Source organism: Mirounga leonina, unplaced genomic scaffold (assembly GCF_011800145.1).
Source record: "Mirounga leonina isolate KUSES-001 unplaced genomic scaffold, KU_Mleo_1.0 Mir_174, whole genome shotgun sequence".
NCBI lineage: Eukaryota > Metazoa > Chordata > Mammalia > Carnivora > Phocidae > Mirounga > Mirounga leonina.
In genome coordinates this window covers 58,744,626-58,772,045 of record NW_023270451.1, presented here as the reverse complement: position 1 = coordinate 58,772,045, position 27,420 = coordinate 58,744,626, and the positions used below count along the sequence as shown (strand labels likewise).

Genomic DNA, 27,420 nt, shown 5'->3' with positions numbered 1-27,420 from the left:
CTCAGTCTGGAAACAGATATTGCTATTTGGATTTGAAGGAAGTGGCAACATACCAAACTATTTTTAGTCTCATCTACCTGTTTTCAACTGAGCTTTTTATTTTCACTTACTCCTTTTTCTAATTTAGAATGTCTATTAACATTCTCAGGTGATATGTAAAAACCACCGTGCCACTGGATGGAAATTCAGATTTGGCAATTCTCAGAGTGACTGTAGACTGTGAGGACGAGCTGCGTCTTCCTGCACAGTGAAGGGGTTTCCTGAGGAGGAATGAGGGGCAGCTCTACCTGGCCCCCTTACAGGAAAGTCTCAAAGTAGCTGTCACCAGCTTAGGTGAGAGCATTTGTCTTAGACTTTGAGAAATAAACGATGAAGGCAAAATGAGTCTTAGGCGTGAGATGCTCAACCTACTCTTCATGTGAAGTGGAAAACCTGACATAATCTGTACAGACTTCTATGAAATTCAAGTTTAGCCAAAATGAGGTGGGATTTTTTACTTGAGAATCAGCTGCTTTAAATTTCTGGTTTTTAATGACGTGTTGTATGGTGACTAACATAACATAATAAAATAAAATTAAAAAATAAATTTCTGGTTTTGCTAAAAAATAATATAATTAATTAATTAATTTCTGGTTTTGTTATTTAAATTTACTATGCTCCAAAAATTCTCCTGAGTCAATCTTTAACACTGAATCTTATTATCTTTATAATAACTTCTGAAGTTTCTAATCTAAGCATCAGGAGAACAAAGTCTTTAGGGAATGTGATGGTCTTAAGAAAAAAAAAGCTCCACAGACTTATCTCGACCTTACTTTATAAGCAATATGTTCAGTGAAAAAAAAAAAAAGTGATTTCTGATTTTCCTTTTCCCTCTCTGTTGACAATGAGGGAAGAAAAGGCTTATAGACCTTTTCTAGAGTTAGTCAGAAAGCCAGACTCCCCTCCTCCGCAAAAATATTTGCTCTATTTCCTTTTATCCTTTTGGTTGTGTAGAACACAGGGCATCAAAATTATGCATGACCATCTAAACTATATGCTTAATACCAGAAGAGCAATGATAATGGAAAATATATTTCATACGCCCGACATCTGGTGGGCAACACAGAGAATTCATAACTGGTTGTTATAGGGAGATTACAAGAAATAAATATGAAGACAATCATCTGCAAAATTGATACAGGGTGAAAAACTTCACACATTTTACAAGAGAAATTTTCAAACCATGAAGTATATAAAAGGAAGTTTTGAAACCATAGATCCTTCCTACTAGGTCCAAATGAAATGTTTTTCAGGACTCACTAACATGGACCTGCAACCCAAAGACACATTACAGTCATTGGCATAATCTTTAGGCCATGCACAGAGACTTGAGATAATGGTTATCATGAAAACAAATTCTCTGCCAAAAACATATTCCTGAAACTTTGGTCTATCTTTCTATGTCTATCACTTATGCTCCTAGGCATTTAAAAAGTCAGTCAAGGGCTGTATTGCTATAAATTATTAACAGAATAAGTGAGCTACTTACAGTGTACTATACACTCTAATTCTTTGCAAATTATTATAGCCTGCTATCTACACAAATTGTTTATTGCCAACCTGTGGCAAATCACATGGCAAATCAAGGTTACTTTTTCTGACTGCAAGAAGTAATAGAAATGGTGTTCTTAACATAAGAGAAAGAAAATCTATTACAGTTAACGACAAATGGCATAACCTAAGAAACACAGAGTATCAAATACGTTGGTGCCTATTTTCAGTAATTAAGAACGTTAGTAATCATGGTACTAAGTGTGCCAACAGGCAGGAAAAACTCTCAAATTTACCCTTTAATTTGAAAAATCTCACATCACTTACTGAAACTACTACTCAAACTCTGATATTATTATTTTATAAAAGCAATTATTGTATTTTAAAAGCAATGACCAAAGGCCATCAGCAAGTGCTTGATGAATAAAATTGGGTCCATGCGGTATCCATTAAAAGTATTTCAAAGAAAATCTCAAGAAGAGGGGTCTAAAGTATCATATCAAAATATTTTTTCAAGGTTTATACAATTTTAATAAGATTTTCTCTAAGCATCTTAATTTTGAAATATTTTGGCTTCCCCAAAGTACTGTTATTAAGTGTCATCCTTTATATGTACTGTAGATATATTAGTTAACATATAGGGCAAAATGATTTGCTGGTGGTCCATCAATTCCAAAGTAAATTTTATTCCATAGACCGCAAAACTATGGCCCAATGGCCAAATCCAGCCACACCCAATTGTTCACATTAGCTTTGCCCTACAAAGGCTGAATTGAAGAGTTGCCATAGAGACCATATAGCTCACAAAGCTGAAAATAGTAACTATCTCACCCTTTATAGAAAATGTTTGCTGACCCCCTGCTATGACACATACAAAACATCAGAGCTAAAATGAATGTTAGAGATCGTCTAATCCAGTGATTCACAAGTCAAGATACACATTAGAATCACCTGGAACACTTTTAAAAATACAGACATCATGCCCAGTCACCCTCCCCCTGACCAAGAGAACTGATTTAATTGATCTTACAGGACCCTGAGTAATCTATATTTTTGCAAAATTTCCTCATGTGCTGTTGAGGTTGAAAACATCTGATTTAATCCTTTCATTCTTGGTACAAATGAAAAAACCTAAACCCAGGAAGTTAAAGTGACAGGCACAAAGCTCAACAAATTTTCTAAATTTTCCAACACTCCAGCAATCCTTTATGGCTCTCATAAGCCTCTCCTACTAATTCAAGACTCTAGAACATCTCAATGGCACTTTCTCTGTTGGCTCTAGTAACACCTAATTCAGTTCTTTGTTCTGCTCTGACAAATGCAGTGGTAAATGACTTAATCCCTGGACTTTAGCCATCAGGGATGGTGGCAGATAGGTCTGATTCCTGTGGGTGTCTGTAATAATGCCTACATACATGCCAATCAAGATGTGAAATCTTTCATATGAAAAAGATTCAGAAGAGAGTATCAGAGCTAACATAGACCTTAGAAAATTTCTAACCAAACTGTTACCTTTTACAAAGAGAGAAGTGAAGCCCTCAGGGGGATGATGACCTGCCTAAGGCCACACAACATCTTGGCAATAAAGCAAGAGTGGAATGCAGAGTAGAAAAGCCTGCAGGATAGAAAGAAAATCTTTGGATGAAAAGAAGTCTTGAGACAGATGTCATGAATGGAAAACATGCCACAAAGCCTCATGAGAACAGAAAAACAAAGAAAGATATGACTAAGAGACTACTGAAAGGGGAAAAAAATAGGATGACTGAATCCTCCCCTCAAATTCTTAGAGCAAAAACTGCTTTCAATACAAGAGAATTAGGCACCAGGAGCAAAGAAGAGAAGCCAGGTTCCCCTTTTCTCATTCTTTTGTTGGTCACCATATCATCGGTCTCGCTTGATCTTTACTGGAATCCAAAATAAACACAGGCAATAAAAGGATAAAGGAGAAACAGAGGGAGTTTCTATTGACAGAAAACTCTTCTCAGATTGCATCACTCTTGCAAGAACTTTCTGGAGCCTCATAACTGGAATCTAAATGTGAGCCCTGCAGATACTTGGTCTTCCCTGCTCATCCTGGTGGCTTCCTTCCTCTTGTCTTATTAGGAACACAGAGTACAACAGGCATGTCTTATCTGCTGAGGTAGTTAGAGAATTAAGGAAGCAGGATACTATTCACATGCTCAGATCTTTTAGTTGTGCTCACTAAGTGGTAAACAGTCCTGAAAAATACATGAATTGTCAATTGCCTCATATTCAGACTTTGAGTGTAGGTAATCTACCAGTCACCAGATGGCTTGATATTGCTAAGTTTGAAACATCACCTCTGCACCCATTCTAACTCTTATTTATTTAATTTTCATTCATTCACAGAGGCAGAAATATAGGTATATACATTGCCTGTTTAAGATACATAATGCTTACGGAGCTAACAATAGGACAAAGAGAAGCTTTACATACTAAAAATGCAGGCATCTTGTGAATCCAAAAAAAAATAAATTAGTAGAGAGATTTGTTAAGAATACAAAAAACTGGGGCGCCTGGGTGGCTCAGTTGTTTAAGCAAGCATCTGCCTTCGGTTCAGGTCATCATCTCAGGGCCCTGGGATCCAGCCCTGGTTTGGGCTCCCTACTCAGCAGGGAGTCTGCTTCTCCCTCTCCCTCGCCCCTCCCCTGACCTGAGCTCTCTCTCACTCACTCTCTCACTCTCAAATGAATAAATAAAATCTTAAAAAAAAAAAAAAATTAAAATAATAGCTTTAGCAATAACAACTGTAATTCATATAGTACTTGAGGTATGGAGTTAAAAGGAATTAACACTTCTTTTTTCAACCCATCTACAGAATGGTATAAAATACACAAGTGAAGTAAATAGAAAGGCATATACACAATTCATGTTAAAATGAAGAGTGAATTTGAAATAACAGTGTTTAAAACATCATGATATCAACTAAAATAATTGGAAATTCCCTATAATGGGGGTTTCCAGTAGGAATTATTAAATTTGACTCTCTGGTAATTTTACTATTTTTTAAATTTCTGGGGTGATTCACAACCTACTAAACTATATCATTCATAAGGTGACAATGTTCAGATGATTTTTATTCCAAACTTCTATATATAGCCAGACAAATGAGTAGGTAGAATAGAAGCTTTGTTCCCTTTTAATGGTCTCCTGATACCCCATGTGGTATTTTGAGGAGATTCTAGACAATAACTTAGGCCCCAAGATGTCAAGTTTACTGGAAGACATTCTTATCACTGTGCTTTCTAAACATAGAGAGGGGTCACGTTGGTAGTGTATCTTCAGAGAGCAGGGGAATGGTCTAAACTAGAGATATGAATGAGTGATTGAGAGATGGTTTCTATAGCATGGAGTTAGATGCTAGTAACTAGAGAGAAGACAGATAGAAGAGGGCTGGAACACAGCTAATGTTCAGAGATCTGTAAGAAGAGGAGGGGCCAGCAGAGAGAACTAAGGAGGAACCTGAGAGGTAGCAGAGACAGGCGGGAGGCGCATCATGGTAGTGAGAGAAGAAAGTATCAAGGATTTGTCCCTGGCGTTAAGTACTGCTGAGAGGGTAAGGGAGACAAGGACATTGGCTCTGGCAAGATGTTAGTCATGAGTCATGGGGCTGATGCAAACAAAGTGAAGTAGGCTGTGGCAAGAATGGGAAGGAGGAAATGGAGAAGGGCTCTCTTTCAAGAAGTTGTGCTATAAATAGATCAAAGACAAGAGATGCAAGTTAGACATCAAGGGAAGGTAGTTTTATGATGGGGACAGAGGTCCCACAAAGAGCAGTTAATTGCATATTACTGGTCTTTAAATAGGAACAAAGACACAGAGGGAAGGTAAGGCAGATGAAGAGAGGTGAAGTAGGCTGGTGCAATTGGTGGAGAGAAACAAGGAAATTCTTGCTAGTTGCATCTGGTTCTTTCTATGAAGTATGTAGCAAGATCATGGGCTGAGAGTGCAGGGGCTGGAATTACTGGTGCTCCCAAGAAAAGATAAGAAGTTGGGAAAGAACTATCTTAGGGAATATAATAAGGAATTTATTAGGAAAATGTAATCAAAGCGTTTTTGGTCAGCTTTGAGTGCTGATAACTGAGATGTGCAGTCAGTTACAAATACAAAGTGACATGAAGTAACAATGAGGAAGTGTTATCATTCAAATATTACCCTTACTGGTTGAAAGCTAATAAAAGCCAGGCACCTGGGTGTAAGGAACTGATGAGCAGTAAAAGAAAAGTCATATTGCCATTTTTATAACTTCATAGTTCTCTTTATGTTTGATTCTTTGCTCATGTCTAAACTAGGCCAGAGAGGTAAATGAAATATACTTTCTAAGTCTAAAGATAGTTTTTTTCCTGAGTAGCTCTGCACTGGAAAACTGGAAGTGTATATCAAAAAAAACACCCTCTTTACTGCATTTAAACTCAGATCTAAATTCAGTTAAGACTCAGTAATGTAACATGAGAACACAGTGAATTTTTCCTTCAGAGGTCACAGGACCTTCAGTGTTAACATTATATAGATGTGAAATTTGAGGGCATAGCTATCCTCCCCTCCTACCCGCAACACACGCCAGGTGAAAATAAAGAGGTTACTATACAATTTTAGTCGGGGTATAGGTAAAAGCAGTATGATGGGAATTTATAACTAGATGAATGTCCACAAGGGTCGAGGAAAGACCGCTTATGCTATTTGGCAGGGAAATGAAAACTAACGTGATCACTTTGATATTCAAACAAAAGAACATGACTTTTTAAAATGAGATCAAATGCAAATATTGATACTTTTCATAGGCTGTATTATAACATAATAGTTCTTTGCAAAGATTCTTTTATGCCAGAAGATCAAAGACACAATGTCAAAGCACAGGGTTATGAAGCTCAGGATGCTCATGTGAAAAACTTAGAGAGGTCAACATACCTTAAAAAAACTTTTTTTTTTTTACACTAAACTTTAATGGAGATTGGACATGCAGAATTGAAATGTACCAGACAACGGTTTCAACATCAAATGTATAGAGGTTGTTTCATAAACCAAGAAAATTAATACAGCAAAGGAACTGTGCATATACAAGGTAAAGAGATATTTTTTTTATTTTTTTATTTTTAAAGATTTTATTTATTTATTTGACAGAGAAAGACACAGCGAGAGAGGGAACACAAGCAGGGGGAGTGGGAGAGGGAGAAGCAGGCTTCCCGCTGAGCAGGGAGCCCAATGCGGGACTCGATCCAGGGACTCCAGGATCATGACCTGAGCCGAAGGCAGTCGCTTAACCAACTGAGCCACCCAGGCGCCCTAAAGAGATATTTTTAGATAAAGAAGTGAAGTACATGAGGATTTTTATTGTAAAGGCAAAGTTGTAGAAAGTTTGAATAAAAAAATTAAATAAATGTAAGCAGAATACTGATTTACTCTTCTCCTGCTATTTTCCAACAGAAACATCTCTAAGTACATTTATGAGACCCAACCCCAAAAACGTTAAGAGTTAAGTGAGGAGATAAATGAAGCCACTGAAAAAGTTGGCCAACCTCCCAAAAAATAATGTTAAAGGAAAAGAGAGAAACCCTACTATAAATCATGTTAGGGTTAAATTACATTTCAATGAATTATTAAAATGCTTTGCTTAAATATTAGGACACATGGGCAGGAAGAGGGCATGAAAAGTTTCGTTTTTTTCCCTACAGATATTATTTTATGATGATATTTGTTCTTTTTTTAAAAAAAGATTTTTATTTATTTACTTATTTGAGAGAGAGAGCATGCAAACAGTAGGAGGAGCAGGGAGAGTGACAAGCCCTCAGGGCGGAGCCCAACACAGGGCTCAATCTCTTGATCCTGAGATCATGACCTGAGTCAAAATCAAGAGCCTGCCACTTAACCGACTGAGCCACCCAGGCATCCCATGAGGATATCTGTTCTGATAGGAATTGGTTATAAAATTTTCACAGCTGAATGAACATGTGCATTCTGGGACCATGGGACTTATTAGGAGAATGGAGAAGGAACTTATGCAAAAAGTGTAAGGACAGTGTTATAAATACAGTCCTTCTCAACCTGGGTCTCTCTAGCCCTTCTGCAAACGCAGTAATGGATGACTGATTTTAAGTACACTATTCCAGGCAGACTAATCAAAGTTGATGATGAAGCTATTCTTGAAAATCATGTATTTTTTTAACGGAAAGTGGGAAATCTATCTTTCTTCCTTTCATCTCTCACTCTTGCTGCCATGGGATTTGTGCCCCTGACACAGTATTCACTCAGTTATATACTACTGCAGGCTCTGCATTCCAGAGAACCAAGACAAGAGGAACAACAAAACCAAAACATGGTCTTTGTACACACTAATAAAGTATATAAATGCGTGGGAATATTGATCCAAAAAAAAAAAAGAGAGAGAGAGAGAAAGCAAAAAGAAACACTCTAGGAATGAGAAAGGAGATATCACTAAAGACTGGAAATTTAAAAATTTTTTAAAAAAGGATACTATGAAAAGTGTAACACTGATATACTGGAAAATCCAAGATAGGAAAGGGTTTCTTAAACAAGATACCAAAACATAAAGGAAAAGATTAACTTCATTAAACTTAAAAGTTTCTTTTCATCAGAAGACACTATAAGTTAAGCCACTGACTAAAGAACCATGTTTAAAATATACAGAACTGACAACCCAGAATTCATAAACTCTCATGAATTAAGAAAAACCTCAGCCTACTAGAAAAATAGGCAATTGACAGAAACAAGCAATTAACAGAAGAGGACCCCATAAAGTCAATAAATATGTATTAAGCAGCCCTATTTGCTTAGTAATCACTTCACATCCATCTGATTGCCAAAATTAAAAGGTCTGACAACCTTAAGTATTGCTGAAGCTATGGACTGATGAGAATTCTTACCCTCTCTTGATGGGAGTATAAATTGATACAAGATATTTGAGAACAATTGGGCACCATCTGGTAAAGACAAATGTGAGTGAATTCTGTAACCCAGTAATGACACTCCTGTGTATCTGTCCTACAAAAATCCTCGGCAAAGATTTTTCACTGCAGCACTAGATCTTGACTGTGGCTTTCTACGTGGAGGAAGGAAGAGATATGGGTCTAATGAGAGACACATAGTAGCCTTCGAATTATTTGTGATGTTTTACTCCTTAAGCTGGGGGTTGGGTCTGTAGTTGTCCCTTATGTCATTACCCATGCTTTTTGGTTTGTCCAAATTTTTCATGAAGGTTAAAAAATAATAATTACTTACCAAGCTGTCCACATCTATGCTGGAGTTTACAGCCCATTGCAATGTACCCATGATATTCATGGCTAACGTTAAAATAATACCAAGTGTTCCTTGTCCTTCACCTACAGGTAGGAAAAAAGATATAAACAGGCTTTATGTTATTTCTCTCTTCTGTGAACCACTTTATGCTGCTCCTAGGGCATACGTCATGTTAAAGTTACATTCCAATTCTGTGCTAATTTGAACCACGTTTCATCTCAGTTCACCACAGTATCTACCACTAGTAATAATATCCTGCATATAGTTAAGTATTCAACTGATGTTTTTAATTAAAGAGTGACTATTAGAAAAGAGTTGCCCCTTAAAAAAAAAAAAGCTTCAGATATTGAAGGGGCTGGTGGTGTGGGGTAAATACCATGGTCATCTCTTCTACTACTCCTCTGTAAGTAATAATACCTTCAAAGACTACAATGGGCAATGCAAAAACTTCTGAGTCTCGATGAACTCCTCCCCAAAGAAGTCAAAAGCAGGAGAAAGGTTGTTTGAGCAGCATCCATTAGATGTTCAGATATGTCTCCTGCCTTTGTGAGGAGGACTTTCTCGCTAATCAGATGCTTTGGGGGAGAAAGTGGACTTAGGGTTTCATGAGGAAGTCTAAACTCATGGGTCTGCCATTGAGAAAGGGAGAAAACTGCCTTTTATGTTTTAAAAAAAAAAAATGACTAGTTCGCCCAGGATGAACAATACTTAAGTGTTTAATTAGAATAAATAGTTTTCAGGGCTGGAGGGGACCACTAATTTATGGCCATAAAAATTTTCTAACAGGAAAGTTCTTAAAACTTTAGGTTATCAAGTCTCTGTTGAGAGTCAGTCCTGGCAACTGTAATGCAGGATAAGATTGCCACTGGGTTCCAAAATTGGGAGAAGTAATTTGTCCTATTCTTATTGATTGAAATTTTTTCTTCCACATTTCCTCTGACAGAAGACAAACCATACACAGTAGGCATGTGCTTTTCATACTAAACTGTTTATTCTAAATAGGTAAGATCTATTAGATTTATTCATACTAAACTGTTTATTCTAAATAGGTAAGATTTGTCAGTACATTACTCATTCTGAAGGTTAAGATGAAAGATAAAATCTTAATAATAACAATAATAAAGAAGATTTATGGGTATTTACTAGGGACCAGGCACTATATTGTTTTGCACAAATTATCACATTTAATACTCACTACAAACTATAGGATAGGTACTATTATTATATATACTTACAATATGGGGAAAATGAGGGCCTTAGAGAAGCTAATTAATATGTACAAGTTACCATGGCCAAAGACCAAGAGAGGCAGGATTGGTATTCATCGTGTGGCAAAACACTCACTCTGGCTGAGAATCAGATTTGACCAACAGGTCCTGAACTAAAGTGATCTGTCAATGCTTTGACTACCAGCCCTAGTGTATCAGGATTCAATCAGATCCTTAACCACTATTTTATAGCACATGACACACTGTGAACAAATCTTTGTTCATTCAGCCCTCTTCGATCCTGTTTCAAATAACTTAAAGGAAAAAATTTTTAATTCTGAACCTAATGAGAAACTTGACTGTACTGCTAAGGATTTAGTTCATTTGCCCACTCACTTATATTCATCGCAGAGTCCTTTCCCACCACACGAGCTGAGAGAACAATGAATGTGGGGACCCCACTTCCCTTGAGCAGCCAAGGTGAGCCTGTTTTCTGTTCTCTCCAGTACTCTGTAACTGGACAGAGGAACGCTTCTGTTAACTCAAGGGTTCACCTGGAAAACCAGGCTTCAGAGAGAGAGAGAGAAATGCAGCAAGCAGCCACAGAGGATTGCACTCAGGCAGCATCCGGCCTCCAGAGATGAGAAGAGCTGAGTCTCACTCCACACACACCTTCTCCATTCCCTCCGGAGACCCAGCGTGCCTCCCACCCTGGCCTCCACGGGACCCTCCTGTGACCAGAGCCTATGTTCTTTCTGTCGGAGCAGGATTCTATTCCTAACAACCAAACGATCCCTCGGCTTTGGCAAGTGCTCTGAATCCGTGCCCACTGTCACGTGTGTAAGCTATTTCAACACTTCTATCTCAGTAATTCAGCTTCTTAACTTCGAAGAACTCCTTTGTCCATATAGATTTTCATTATACTTACGGTGAAAGGTTTTGTGGTTTTCAGCCAAAGACCTTAAAATTCAGGACACTTCTATCTTAAGAATATGGTACTTCTATCTAAGTTACTTCACTTCTATGGTAGTTTTTTCATTGCGGAAAATTCACAGTAGGATAATGAATTGCACAACTGGTGGTAAAAAGAAACAAATTTACCAGGGAGGGGGATTTTGTGTGTCTATGTGTATAAACAGGGCTGTTTCTTTCCCCCGTCTCAGAGAGCTCTTAAATAAATGAAATCTGTAATTTTTGATGCCAGGATTCTTTACCAATATGAGAATCAAAAGATGATTTTTCTCTTTCAATCACAGATTTGTTATCTGACACTCTCTGTGTCTGTTTTTCAAACCGTAAAGCTAAGATAATACAGCTCTCATTCAAAGAAATCATTTGTTCCACAATAAATGAATTTTTAGATTAATAAACTCCCCCTGAAATCTATTTAAAGATATCTAAAATGTACAACCAATAAAAATGTAGCATTTTGGGGTTGACAAAGTTTTAAATTAAATGGTCAGATAGTTAACAAGTTCATGTTACCTGTTGTTAAAACGGAAATGAAGGTAACAGCAATGAAGAATATGACAAAGATCATTTCCATTCTCATTTGGAACCAGCGCAGAGTGGACAAGTACAAGAACCAGTTGGCAGTATGTAAGTTCAGAGCCTTGTGAAACAAAGTTTCGAAGTAAGGCTGACGTCCAAAGGCCCGAAGTGTCCATAGTCCTTTTAAGCTTGTAACAAGATGAGTGAAAATTGGACTCCTGCCTGCGAAATATTCCCGTAGAAAACAATGCAAATGATGTAACGACATAATGCAAATTCTCACTAATAGGTACCTGAAAAAGATTAGCTTAAGAAAGAGTGATCATACACCAAATGTCATTGGTTAGAGGTTTTTCATCCTGGTGCCGTACTTTGAATAGATGCCATCTGTTATTTTTTTAACGAATTAGACTCCTTTGTTACTTGGCCACCATGGATCGGAACTTATTATAAAATCAATGCCATGTCTTATTCATATTTCTTGGCTACCACTGGGCGCTTTTTTCCCTAGCTAATCCTAAATTAATCACTGCTGAGAGAAAATGTTTTAAGACAATTTATTTAAGTTTATGTGACTTCATTTAGATAATAACCTTCAATAGAAACACCCTGGATATTTAACCCTGAAAATACACGGGCAGCAAAGCTGTTACTGAAAAATGTGCTTCCCAAACAGCTCAAGCAGTGCTTGGGGGCACACAGAAAGGTAGCCCCCAAGAGAAAAGGAAAGGTATCTGAAAAGTTTTATCAGCATTGTTTGGGAACCTAGACAAATCTTTAGTAATAGTAGCACTATCATTTTAAAATTTAATTTATATAATTATGTATATTATGTATGAATATCCTATACTCCAACCCTCATAAGACCATACACTTGTTTTAAAACCAAAATGAAGTCCCGTGGTCATTTACAAACACAGTCTACGTGCGCTTTGTAATTTACTCTGCTCTTTTGCATACACGTTCTTAAAAGCCATTGTTACATAATGCAAGAGTTTAAAAGTAGGGGAATAAATGGGAAAAGTAGGTGAAAGATAGAGACACACAAATAGCCTTTGTGGTTGTTTTCCACGGCGAGCGCTGTAGGTGCAGCCTCATACCTTCAGATTCCAGTTGCTTGAGTTGCTGGGAGGTGTGGAGGAAGTAAGCCCTCAGTAAAATGAAAGCTGCTATCACCGGCACTGTCGCTAGGAAGAGGTAGGGTTGCAAAGCTGAGACTACTACCACAGCTCCAATCACAATTAGTAACAACTGCGGGATCAGAGAAAACACTTGGGTGAGTAAATGTTTTCATGTTGCAAAGCGCACAAGGTATGACAGAGAGGTCTTTTTAAAGAAGCTCTTCACATTCTGTTCCATTCTTCACGAGGGGCAGCTATCTGGTAGGAAGGCAGCCACGTGAACGTAACGTTTTTCATAAGTTCTATCAAAATTCAAAAAATTGGTCAGGTTGCTTAGAATAACATTGTGAAGCTTTGAAAACATGGTGTTCTTGAATCTCAGGATATTCTCATTTCCCATATGCCTTAAAATGCTGTACAATAAATAATCATAGATGAATATGATTTTCTTTTCTAGCCTGGCCTTCTTTTAAAATAATGATTTTTTAATTTTGAAATAATTTGGCATAAATGTGAAATTTTAAGATTGATTTTGTTCAGACAATTTCTGAAAATTGGGCATTCATCTGGGCGCTTTTTGAGTCAGAAAGATCTGGTTTAAGTGAAGACTTGGTCGGGGCGCCTGGGTGGCTCAGTTGGTTAAGCAACGGCCTTGGGCTCAGGTCATGATCCTGGAGTCCCTAGATCGAGTCCTGCATCGGGCTCCCTGCTCAGCAGGGAGTCTGCTTCTCCCTCTGACCCTCCCCCCTCTCATGTGCTCTCTCTCATTCTCTCTCTCTCAAATAAATAAAATAAAATAAAATCTTTAAAAAAAAAAAAAAAAGACTTGGTCAATTAGGCAAGCTACTTAATTTTTCCAAACACAGTTGACTCATGTTTAAGATTTTTAAAAATTATATTTAATACATTTTACTCCCCTCCCCAACGCTTCTATTCCAACTCCTCAAAATAATTGGAGATGACCTAAAGGCTCAAAAAAAGATTTTGGGGATATGGCTGATTTATTTTTATTTCCATCTTACATGTTGTCAAAATGAACTTTGTGCTTTAGTCAAGCCGCCCATCAGAGATATCTTTTCACATTATCCACTAAAACGCTGGAGCCCTTGACAGTCTTAGAAACAAGCTAACCATACTGGTGTTCTTTGAAATCAAGCGAAAGTCTTATATTCTCATGTTTCCACATGACACTAAATCCATACACTTTAAAAAGAAAAAAAGTCATGGGGCGCCTGGGTGGCTCCAGTTATTAAGCATCTGCCTTCGGCTCAGGTCATGATTCCAGGTCCTGGGATCGAGCCCCGCATTGGGCTCCCTGCTCTGCGGGAAGCCTGCTTCTCCCTCTCTCGCTCCCCCTGCTTGTGTTCCCTCTCTCGCTGTGTCTCTCTCTGTCAAACAAATATATAAAATCTTTAAAAAATAATAAAAAATAAAATAAAAAGGTCTGCTAACAGTTGCTCCACAATAACCCATTTCAATAAAGTATTAAGTAATGTCACAACAAGAGTGAAAAATAAACTAGAACATTCATATGATAATCAGTGAGCCAGTTCTCTACCAATTTCCATGGGTGACACATGCATTTTTCCAGCAGATGCAGTGAAGTGCAGAACATTTTGTTAGATGTCAGTGGGGATAGGGGTAGCTAAGAGCTGCATAAAACTCCTTTGAGTGGACTGTTATTTTCATCTAAAACTTCAGATGATGATCTCTCAATGACACCTTTCTAGGGGGAAAATGCCTCTATGTCTCTAATCAATTCTGCCATGCCAGCCCCTCACTCATCAACAAATACTCAGATAAGTCTTTACTGTGCCAGACACTGGACCAAGTACACACGATGACTCAGTAATCTAAGGACAGTCTTCCCTATTCCATTCTTTTTTTAAAAAAGATTTTATTTATTTATTTATTTGAGAGAAAGAGAGAGAGAGAAAGAGAGAGAGCACAAGCGGGTGGAGGGGCAGAAGGAGAGGGAGAAGCAGGCTCCCCGCGGAGCAGGGAGCCCGACGCGGGACTCGCTCCCGGGATTCTGGGATCATGACCTGAGCCGAAGGCAGACGCCTAACCGACTGAGCCACCCAGGCGCCCCTTCCCTATTCCATTCTTGCCCTATGACTGCTATCAATACAATGAGAAAGACCCAAAGGCCCTACTTACTTGTGTTACTGACAAGATTTCATCAATGGCAAACCAGTTTTTTAACCAAAGACATTTATTTCCCAGAAATAGGATCTTTGGGGGGTGGGGAGAAAAATTAAGTTCCAAGCATGATTAACCAGGGAATATGATTTAATTAAAATGGACCATCACATTAAACACCAGTATGTCTGAAAGACAAAGGCTCTTGCACTGGCACCATAGAAATATTCAGCTACTCCATTAGGATCGGGATCTTTTATTTGCTGTTGACAGTTGTAAACAGCACTGTGTTCATTTGGCTTATGCTATTTTTACCATATAATTCCAATTTGGTCCTGTTGGATTATAACATTAGTTACAGAAAGTGATCATTTTTTTTTTCATGATTGCTGATATGCTAGAGATTCTTAGGAATAAAAATGCAACTATATTACAATGGGATAGGTAGAATTGGGTAATCAGAATACCCAAGATCTCACACTGGGTTAGAGAAGAATGTGAAAGGTGGGTACAACTGGAAATTATGAAACACTCACAAGATAAATTTCCAGCAATTAGAATCATCCAGAACATAGCTCAAACTGAGAAATAAGAGACAAAGAAGTCCAAGTATTGAGAAAAATAATTCTGTTTGTTCCATAAGAGGCCATCTATAGGCACTGAGGTCAAAAGTTAATAATTTAGCACTGTGGGCTAAACTAAAAGCACCTCTTTAATAAATTTGATATCCTCATTACAAAAGAAAACTTAAATTCTGTTCTAGTTTTTAATTCACATTGGATAAGAACCAAGTCATTTCAGATCAGGAGCATTCGTGAGGGCATCACAAAATAAAAAGAAGGCATTCAAGACAAGATGAAAATATCAGCACAGAATTCTAACTCCTAATCATCCTTACCCAAATCCTAAACTTCTTCAGGAAAAAAAAAAAAAAATTCAACAGACTGTAAAGCCTGCAAGGCACCATCCATTCATGGTCCCAGAAGTAGGCAGCACATTTTCATACACTGAAAGCAGCTCAGAAACATTCCTGTCGCTGAAGGGCACCTAGCATTGCTGGGAAGCTGGAGCAGATGAGAAGAGTGAAGGATCACTCTGAAATCTACAGTAAGTTAATGAATGAATAGATAGATAGATACATAAATAAATACCTATTTAAAACAATGAAATGAGGGCGCCTGGGTGGCTCAGTTGGTTAAGCGACTGCCTTCGGCTCAGGTCGTGATCCTGGAGTCCCTGGATCGAGTCCCGCATCGGGCTCCCTGCTCGGCAGGGAGTCTGCTTCTCCCTCTGACCCTCCCCCCTCTCATGCTCTCTCTATCTCATTCTCTCTCTCAAATAAATAAATAAAATCTTTAAAATAAATAAATAAATAAAACAATGAAATGAATACCAGGTTTGGAATTTAATTCCTAAGTGAATTTTTAAGTAAGGGATTAATGGGATTAATAGAATGAATGGGGCGGGGAAAGATGTGAAGGACACAGAGGAAATCAAAGTAGTAGGGCTCAGTGTGGAGTCATGTATTAGGATAAGAGAGAAGAAATCAAAAAGACCTAAGGGTTGTGAGGCTGAAAAGAGAAGATTTTGGTATTTTAAAATACATCGGCTTCTATTTAATGAAAAAAAAGAATCATTCACCCAAACGTGGAGATATGTAGGATGCCAAGACATGGTTTTTCTCTGTCTCACAAAAATATCTGGCCTAAAATGACTTGTTTCTTATCTACTCTGAATTCAAAACTAGGACAGGATTTAAGGTTTCTATGTGTAACGAGAATATCAAATATATTAAACCACTGCCTTCAGTTTTGCACGCAGTGCTAAATTATTAGTTTCTGACCTCAGTGCCTAAGGATGGCCTGAGCAAATGTGTCATATATGGGCCATTTCCAGTATGCCAATCTGAGGCACAGAACTTGAGTCCTGAAAGTGACCATCATCAGATTTATCTACCTTATTTTACGGGTTAGAAAGAGAATCCAGCTCTTCCATGTCCATTATACAGTGTGCCGATCCAGAAAGCAAATTTGCTAGAACGTTATTAAATGTTAGGAAAAGAGTAAATAGAAGTTAATTTTTAAAGGAAATTTACAGGTATGCCTTATTCCGTGCAAAAATATGTTCCTGTAACGCTGTGACTGGAATAAATTTCTTTAATGTGAACATAATTAAGTATAACCAGAGAAGCTCATAATCTAGAGGAGTTTTTTATAAAAACTCTGAGGAATGACTTTTATTTTTATTTTTTTTTAAGATTTTATTTATTTGACACAGAGAGAGAGTAGGGGGAGCAGCAGAGGGAGAGGAAGAAGCAGGCTCCCTACTGAGCAGAGAGCCCGACATGGGGCTCGATCCCAGGACCCCAGGATCACGACCTGAGCCAAAGGCAGAGGCTTAACCAACTGAGCCACCCGGGTGCCCCGAATGACTGATTTTTAAATAAAATCGAAACTAATTGGATTTTTACTGCCATTTGATTATCATATATTATGCTTCCTTAATGTGAGGCCCTCTTATAAATAAAATAGGGAAATTAAATAAATAAAAGAGCCCTGCCTAATTACTTGTGAAACCACAACTAATGAACTGCAACAACATTAGAAGTTGAGCAGAAACTATTCACATTGCTATAAGAGAAAGAATTTGAGAGCCATCACATGTGTCTAAAAAGGGTTAATTCATAAAATAGAGATTTAAAAAATATTTCTCCCACAGGATTTCTGAAGCGAGCTTCACATTGATTCAGACAATAGTAAACTACAAAAGTAAAAAAAAAAAAAAAAAAAAATTCTCAAGGGCCAACATTTGTGAATCCTTTTGCAATCATGTCAAGATGTCCATGTTCCAGGTTGTACCTAACCAGTCAGTTAGTCAGTTACACTCCTAGAACGAGGAAGAAATACACTGCATTTAAAGAAAGACACGGGACCTGGTCCTTCAACTGCATGACCCCAAAGCATCAGTTAAAGAATTCCAGCAGCAATTGCTGAGTTATATCTCTAAATAGAGCAACTGAAGGAAATCCAAAATGTTATAGTTCACATGGAACAGTCAATGCGTTTAATTGTGCCAATCATTTCAGATGAGGCAAACTGACAATCTGGTTTTTCTGCACCTGCCAATGTCAGTTGTATATATACACAAATGTGGTAGCCCTTATTTTGTGTTACAGGTCCTCTCAAATAAAGTATTATTATGGGGAACGGGGTGGGGGAGAGGTAGAGAATGACTCATGACTCATCCTAAGATGGGCTGCAATGTTCCAATTGTTTCTCCAAGGAGATCACAGAGACTGTGGCATTTGCTCGATCTAAGCCATACAGGAAGCTGTTTTCAAGCCCAGTCCAATAGCCAAGATCATTAACTCACAACACTCCTTAAGTCCTGCCCCTCATGGAGTCCTAATGTGCATCCCTTAGGTCACCTTCATCTCCATCTCCTCCTTTTCTTCTCATTCTCACCTCCAGTCAATCACCACACCCCAGGGATACATGCTCGGAGCCAGGCTGCCCTGGTAGCTTCAGCTCTGTCACCCAGGGGCAGTCCTCACCAGTCCTGGATTTTTCTTTCCCCTCTCATCTGCTTGAAAATGTATCTGTACTTCTGTCGCTGTATTATGGTCCTTACTGTGAGGATGCTGGCTAGCTAATCTGGGCCAATGTGTTCCTGGATAAGATTGGTTGAAACTGTAGCCCATCAAGGAATAGCTCTTCATTTTTAACATCGGCTCTTTGGAGGTAGGGGACTTCCATCAAACAGTAATGCCAATGTCAAAAATGTCATACTTTGTGAACAGTGATTTGGGGAAAGATGGTCTATTATATCTTTTAAACCATTCCCAAGTACACAGCTATTACATCTAAATGAGGAATTGCCTTACATTTGGATCAGGTAAACAGTTCTGACTTACCCCTGAATTTACTAAATTTATGCCTATTTTGAAGACTTTTGATATTGACAAAATTCACACAATAGATAGGACTTCCACTCTCAAAAGAAAAATAAGCAAAACTTAATTTACCTCTTTTTCTAATTATTTTTAAAAGTATAATAAATGTAAAGACACTTAATAATCCTTATTTTTACAAACCTGGATGAAGTCAAATATGGTAAGGGGCAGAAGATCATCCAAAATTGCTATATCTTTGGAGAATCTATTAAGAATTCCACCTATAATATAAAGAAGATACGTTTCTCAAAAAACAGTAATCTTGAAGAGACATATCAATATTTGATCAATTTGGATCACAGCAGAAGCTTTCAGAACTCAAATAAGAATTAGCATGTAGTAAGACAAATAAGGACTAAGAAAAGTTTAGTGTTGTACAGAGATTCTAAGCAACTGTGCTCAAGTTATGTTCTCCTACTTTTAAACCTTCATAAAATGCAGATTGCTCTAAGATTCATCCTACTACTACCATCTCACACTTGCAAGCTTGAATTTAATGATAATTTACTGGATATGCTATCATCATTCCCTTACATCTGTATTCCATAACGTATGGCTCTCCCTCTCCTCTGACTTCTATACCTTTCTGACATACCTTTGCAGAACCCATGGCTACTCTTAATTTCTGCCTGCCTGTTATGTGGACCTTCTTTGCCATGTTCTCTCTTTCCGCCCTCTTTACTGGCAATCTAAGCTTCAGCCTGTCTTCTGAATTCCAGACTCATGTTTATAAGTCTGATAATGTTTTCCTCCAGTGAAAAAAATTATATATGGAGTGTTTACTATGTGCCAGGCATAATGCCAGGCACTGAGATAACAGGTGAATAAGCCTTGCTCCTTGCCCTTAAGGAATTCATTGTCTAGGGGCAGTTAAAGACACAATTAGATAAAACATAATACAGTACAAACAAAGTGATATTGAATCTTATCATTCAACCCCCCATTAACTGCATGATAAAGTCCAAAATTCTTAGTTTAATATTTAATGCTACCCCAAAGAAGTTTCCCATAGTCTCTCATAATTACCTTTTTTGGTGGGAACATTCAAGTTTTACTCTCTTAGTAAATTTCAATTATATAATATAGTGTTTTCAATTACAGTCACCATGTTATACCTTAGTTCCTCAGACCTTATTATCTTAAAGGGCAAGTGTTTGCCCTTTTACCAACCTCTACAGTACTGTAAAAATACTTTAAAAATATATTTGGGATTTATTACTCCACTTACACACACACACACACACACAAAGAAAACAAAACCTTAGAACAAATTTATTTGATCATCTTTGACCAGTTATATGAACCTAGATTATTCCACCCCATCAAAGACTTCATTAGTAAGAGAATTTTATATTTTCCTTGGTCACTTCAAGTCTTCTCTTTTAAATAATACTGTATATTGGCAACAAGGTGGCTAAAAAGGGGTAGACCAAATATCTGAATGGAGAAGGACAACTCACCCAGAGGGCCTCTTTCTGTTGCTACACTCCCATCAGCAACATGGTGTAACAAACTAAGCTATTCTAGTTAGCTAAGACAGAAACATGAGGTGCAGCAATGTCTGACAGCCTACAGCATCTAAGAAATGTGCATGTCAGTCAGAAGGAAGATGCCTCCATCAAAAGCCAACGCTGCTGCTAGAAAACCAACAAAATCGTAGCACCTTTTGATTGTGGATCAGCAGTATCACTTTGTATGCTTAGTCAAATACCTGCTTTCAACGTGTTGAGGGTTGACATAGGTGCTTGAAGAACAGCATGTAACATTTTGTGGTGTAAGATTTTCGACACTGTGATTAGAGTGTGCACCAGTGGTAAACCTCTGAAGAGTCCCAGAGCAAACAAAGTGTCAGCTACTCCCACATAAATATAAAAAACATAATATTCGCTGGTATTGGTAAAAATCACTGCATAACTGCTGTTTATGCTCTGAGTACTATTCTCTTTGTCTTGAGAAGCTGTTCTGCAAAGCAAAAAGAAATCGTTATTTGGCAACCAAACTTTCCCATTGAATTTCCAATACATGTAGACAAAACTGAACTTGAGTCTGAAGATAACATATTTCATTAGCATGAGTTATGCCTTTGATCTCAAGGACTTAACTATTGCAATGAAGTAGAGTATATTTTTTCACCATCAAAACGGATAAAATTGACGGTCACTAAGCAGTCAGAGAAAATACTAAATGTAAAATGCTCTTTTCAATATTTTTATTGCATTTTATGGAAACTAAACACTTTAGGGACTAAACACTTTAGGAACTGGCAAACAGCTGCAGAAACTACCCACGCTCACAATTTAAAACAAAAGAACTTAATTTTCCATTTCTATAATACTTTGGGGAAATGAAGCACCATGGATATTATAATATTTAATAAGACCCATATAATCAATAGAAACAAAATATAGTCTACAATAGGACATGGAATACTCACCTTTTAAGTATGCACAACACAACCAAAGAAACAGCCACCTGGAATAAAACAATACACATCTGACTTTTTTCAACATCTCTACCTATTCCTCCCATACCCACTTCTAATGCCACCACAACCAAGGGCAAAGTACACAGTTTCATTTTCCTTTGCTTTGCTTTCCTGGGTCCAGCAGGTGCAATAATTGTTCTAAAAACCATTATTTGTGGTGAGAACATGTTAATAGAATTCAAATTTTACTGTATTAAATACTTTGCCATTTCTCTCCATCATTCAACAGGAACTATTCATGGAACCTCGCAGAAGAGCTAAGATTACAGTTAAATGTTTTAAATAATAAACTTTGTTTCTTATGAAGAAATTAATATCAGCCTATTGGCAGATAATTAATTTAGTTAGTTGTCACAAATAATTTCATTTATTGCAATGGATGAGGGACTAATTTCCTATGAAACCAATTAATTATTGGAAAAGATATTAATACTTGTGAAAATTAGTTAAAAGTCTCAACAGTGCAACCAAAATATTTAAAGAACTTATAAAACTCAACACCACCAAAACAAATAGTCCAATTTAAAAATGGGCAGAAAAAAAAAATTTTTTTTAATTAAAAAAATAAAAATGGGCAGAAGACATGAACAGACATACAGATGGCCAACAGACACATGAAAAGATGCTCATCATCACTTCTCATCAGGGTACTATAAATCAAAACCACAATAAGATATTACTTCACACCTGTCAGAATGGCTAAAATCAAAAACACAAGAAACAACAGGTTTTGGCAAGAATGTGGAAAAAACGGAACCTTCCTGCAGTGTTGGGTAGAATGCAAATTAGTGCAGCCAATGTGGGAAACAGTATGGAGGTTCCTGAAAAAGTTAAAAATAGAACTACCCTACGATCCAACAATTGCACTACTGGGTATTTACCCAAAGGATACAAAAACACTGATTCAAAGGGATACATGCACCCATATTTTATAGCAGCATGATATATAATGGCCAAGATATGGAAGCAGCCCAAGTATCCACCGATTGATGAATGGATAAAGAAGATGTGATACACACACACACACACACACATACACACACAGTGGAATACAATTTAGCCATAAAAAAGAATGAAATCTTGCCATTTGCAATGACATGGATAGAGCTACAGAGTATAATGCTAAGCGAAGTAAGTCAGAAAAAAACAAATAGCATATGATTTCACTCATTTGTGGAATTTAAGAAACAAAACAAATAAGCAAAGGGGGAAAGAAAAGAGAGAAACAAACCAAGAAACAGACTCTTAACTACAGAGAACAAACTGATGGTTACCAGAGGAGAGGTGGGTGCGGGGATGGGTGAAATAGAGGATGGGGATTAAGGAGGGCACTTGTGATGAGCACTGGGTGATTAAAATAAAAACTTAAAAATAAATAAATTAAAATTAGAAAAAGATTATTCATCCCCAAAAAAGTCTCAACAGTACAAAAATTCAGTTTATTATAAATTCATTTTGTTATAAAGACAAAACATACACTTCAGGTTAAAACCTACACTTACTAGTACTATTCAGGCTTTCTCAAGGTGGACGCTTCTGTCTAAGGGATATTCTCTACCCTAACTGAAAAAATAAAATTTTTTAACCACTGCTATATTTTTAGTTCCTTCAATATTTAAGAGATCTGCACTCAGTTCTATTTCAATTTGGTATTCTACTCTCCTAAACCCCGTGGAGAGACAATCTTGTGTTAATGCCATCACAATTGTAATACTAGAAATGACTATTATTATACAATTCTCCCAAAACTAACTTTACCAAAGGATCTAATAGAAAAAACAAGAAACTGTGAGTAAAATAATTTGAAAATTAACACAGCATAAAAATTAATAGAGAAGAAACCAATATGCCTGGTATAAGAAATCTCTAAGTGTTCTTTCACACTCAAAGTAACAGTACTATATAAACATGCATAAAGAACATTTGGCATTAACTAAGAAATCACATTATGAAGTTCTGTATTTTAAAGAGATGTATAAGTTGTAGTTAAATTCACATATCAGGAGTACAATAATGAAAAATCTAATGTCATCATTCTTACTTTCCTACTTTTTTTATTGCACACATAGCCTCCATGCACTGTATTAGTAAAGAAGAAAAAAAAAAACAATTCCTGTTTCCTTGAAATTTAAGAAAATTCAAATTGACAAGAAATAAGGCAATAGTCTGGCTATTTCAAAAGTCTGTGTTCCAGTATAAATGCTTTCCTATTTCCTAAGCCTGATAAAAATCACTCAAGAACCTAGATAAGGGTATACTTCTAAGTCCCTCTTGGGTTATTATAGTCCCCCTTTGTTCCAATTAAAGGAGCGTCAATATTGCTGGTATTGCCAACATTCTCGGGATAAGAATAAATCCCAGGAACAAATATTTTATAATATTTACTAATGAACAATAACCAAAGCAGTTTTCCAAAGAACGGGTCTAGTCAACGTAATACAAAGTTATTTCCTGGCTTTTGTGAATAGAGACCACTAGCAAGTAGAGACACAGAACTGCCAACCCAAACTACTTTTGTTGACTGGAACAAAAACACTTCCAAGGACTTGATATAATGATATTAGTACAAATATTTGGGGCATATAGGAACAATTGATTAAGCAAGTTCTATCATTTCATTTCAAAATGTTTCAAAGTTGTAAAGTTCCTGCAGTTTATGATAGAGTGAGAGTCCTGGGTCATTAAAAGGGAAAAGCAAAAGGCCTTTATTTTTATTTTATTTTTTTAGGGTTTTAAACTTCAATCCATATCACCTAGAAAACGGTACAGTCTAAATCAGCCCTGTCAAAAATAAATTTCTACAATAATAAAAATATTCTATATCTGCATTGTTCAATATTGTTGTCACTTATCATAGGGGACACTTGATCACTGGAAATGTGGCTACTATGTGTGACTGAGGAACTGAATTTTAAATTTGATTTTATTTTACTTAATTTCATTTAATTTATATGGTCATATATTGCTGGTGGCTACTGTATTACAGCACATGCACAGATAATAATAATTATAGGGGTATAGACAATATTACATATTCATGTAATAATCTGATGATTACATCTCTGCAACCAAAATCTGATGATGGCATCTCTAAGGACAGCTCCATGAATGACAAAGATGATGATTTATGAACTGTGCAAATGACCCCAAGATGAAAAAGAAGTAGCCAGTATTGGGGCGCCTGGGTGGCTCAGTTGGTTGAGCATCTGATGTTGATTTCGGCTCAGGTCATGATCTCAGGGGCGTGGGATCGAGCCTGCCTTGGGCTCTGTGCTCAGTGGGAAGTCAGCTTGAGATTCCCTCTCTCCCTCCCCAACTCTCTCTGAAATAAATAAATAAATCTTTAAAAAAAAAAAACAGATTTGGAAAAGCAGATAACATCTCATGTAATGTAGGGTATAGTTAAAGAATCCAAACCAATTTATTCTACCAGTTTCTATATACACAGAATTCAGAGCTACCTCTTAAGTCACATAATCAGATCTGTATGTAAATGAGTATCTATTAAAATACAACTGTTATTTTGAGTTTTCACCAAAGGAACACAGTATCATAAGTGTTCTGTTAACATTATAAACATAAGTGCATTAGTGCATTCTACCCATTGGTTCACTATACACACGGCACACACCATATACACAGAATTGTGCCTGTCACACTGAAAGAAATATGTGTTGAATGAGTAAACATAGACCCATGGTAAGTAAAGCTGCATTGAAAGGATGATTATTAATCAGTTACAACAGAAGTATTATGGGAGTATAGTACATATCTATTTTACTAGTAATACAAAGCTACCCAGAGCTTCCTTCTTAACAAAGAGAAAATAAATCATAAAAGAATAGGATACAGCAGTACTCTGACAAATCTCTTAAAAATTACAGAATGAAAATACTAAACTTAGGATCTTGAGATACTCCAGTCAACAATACCCTCTGGTTGTTGTAAGAAGAAGCAGGAAACTGTCTCCTACTCTTCTTTGCATTTCTTCTATACCTACTCCGGGATGTACTGCCAAGCAGAAGCACTAGAAAGCCCAACATTATAGAAATTTTATAGCCTTGGGGCACCTGGGTGGCTCAGTTGGTTAAGTGGCTGCCTACCGCTCAGGTCATGATCCCAGGGTCCTGGGATCGAACACCATGTCGGTCTCCCTGCTCATCGGGCAGTCTGCTTCTCCCTCTCCCTCTGCCCCTCCCCATCCCTCCTTTCATGCTCTCTCTCTCTCTGCTTCTCTTTCTCAAGTAAATAAATAAAACCTTTAAAAAATAAAGAAATTTTATAGCCTATACCCTTGGTGCTGATATCGAAGAACTTATAGAAAATATTGCTTTGCAGTAGAAAAAATCATACAAATATATAAAGGTAGACTGACTCCCTTATCAAAATAACACATTAATGATATGTGGTAATATTTCATGCTTTGAAGAAATAAGAAAGGGAAGCGTATGGAACCTACTCTATAAAATCATAACATCTAAACTGAAGTATGGTGCCTATGAAAACTAAAAATGGATAAATTACTGTCATCAAGGAAGAAGTGTATCTTAACCTCTCTTCAGGCTTTCTGATCATGATGACTATGAGGCTCTAAACAAGGTTTAAAAGAACTAAGTTATCTTCTGGGGTGAGTACCTGCACCATGATGCATACTAATGAGATATGTCAATTGTAATGAGAAAGGGGCACACTGGTATCAAGAAAGAAGCTTAATCTAAAAGAAAAACTGTAAATTTTGATTCAAAGAAGGTGACAGAATTGTGAACATCAGTGTTTAGCTATATAACTGTGCACATCATTAAGACAATTGCTATCTGTCTACTATCACCAAGGTTTATTACTCAAAATTTTGATAGTTTATTGGCAATGCCCCTAGGATACTGGCCAAAAAGGCTAATCATAGTATATCACTTCTTGCCTAGAAAATGGCATTATCAATGTGTTCTGTCCATTAAAAAGACATTTTTTTTTGGCAATAACTGGGAGGGCTCCACTAATCATTTACCTCCTCTCTTGTAATTTAGTTTCTAACTTCAAGACAAAGGAACACTGTCTTCTTGATTAAATGAGCTAGTAATATTGTATACATGTGCAGCAGCTCAATGTTCAATCACTAATTAGTTAATCAATTATACACCATTTTGAAAGGAGCATTAAGTTCAACTCTATGGAGCTGGATAGGACAAAGATCCTATAAATTAACATAAATCATTGCCATATTCAGATAGGACCCTTTTTTCTTACGTAACTCTATAAACTGAGGACAGTCAAGAAAGGTGACCTTTCAGTGCAGAGATTTAAATCATTAACAGTTACGAAGGGCTGGTTTGAGAATAAATGTGGCACAGGACTAGGTTTCATTCCATTAATGTTGGTCATTTGGCATGACTAGCAGAGATTAATGAGGTAAATTTAAAATACATTTCAAAGCAATTTTTATGACTCATGCGAGAGTGTCAAATTACCCAACCCCATATTTTAATTAAAGTATAAAAGCGATTATTGAAACTTTCATTATATCTCAGTTTATGGACTTGCTCACCTCAAACTATCTTGAGCTTTATAAAAATGGTAAGACTATTAAGGGCATCAATGAGAACAGCAACTAGCATTGCTCACCCTGTGCCAAGCCCCATATTAAGTGCTTTACAGCCATGATGTGTCTTAACTCACAAACATGACCAAGGAAGTTGGTACCATTACAATCTCCATTTTGTAGATGAGTATATTGAGGCTCAGAGTGGTTGACTACCTTGCTCAGTTTCATAGTGTTAACAAGACAGTCTGAGGTCACGGCCAAGGCTATGTGACCCCACATTTGGTACTGTACTACACTACAACTCAGCCAACCTCCATCGGGTGTCTTAATTTACAAAAGAAGAGACATCGGGCGCCTGGGTGGCTCAGTCGGTTAAGCGGCTGCCTTCGGCTCAGGTCATGATCTCAGGGTCCTGGGATCGAGTCCCGCATCAGGCTCTCTGCTCTGCGGGGAGCCTGCTTCTCTCTCTCCATCTGCCTGCTTCTTTGCCTACTTGTGCTCTCTCTCTATCTCTCTGTCAAATAAATAAATAAAATCTTAAAAAAAAAAAAAAGAAGAGACATCACCAGAACTCAAGGATCAAATGGAAACTGATGGTTTATAGATGAAACAGTATGTACAACTTTTTGCTATATATATATATATGCTTATATATATATAGCAAATATATATATATA

At 37.1% G+C, this 27,420-nt stretch overlaps 1 protein-coding gene across 1 annotated transcript in view; it reads right to left on the bottom strand.

The window, feature by feature from the left end:
• CFTR (CF transmembrane conductance regulator) overlaps positions 1 to 27,420 on the bottom strand; it is a 165,066-nt gene that overhangs the window by 38,788 nt on the left and 98,858 nt on the right. Inside the window, exons 14-19 of the mRNA XM_035020298.1 lie at positions 21,154 to 21,191; positions 20,431 to 20,681; positions 18,861 to 18,940; positions 12,605 to 12,755; positions 11,499 to 11,726; positions 8,788 to 8,888 (exon numbers count right to left, since the gene is read on the bottom strand). Coding sequence (XP_034876189.1) covers positions 8,788 to 8,888; positions 11,499 to 11,726; positions 12,605 to 12,755; positions 18,861 to 18,940; positions 20,431 to 20,681; positions 21,154 to 21,191 — 849 coding nt within the window. The remainder of the gene's footprint in view (positions 1 to 8,787; positions 8,889 to 11,498; positions 11,727 to 12,604; positions 12,756 to 18,860; positions 18,941 to 20,430; positions 20,682 to 21,153; positions 21,192 to 27,420) is intronic.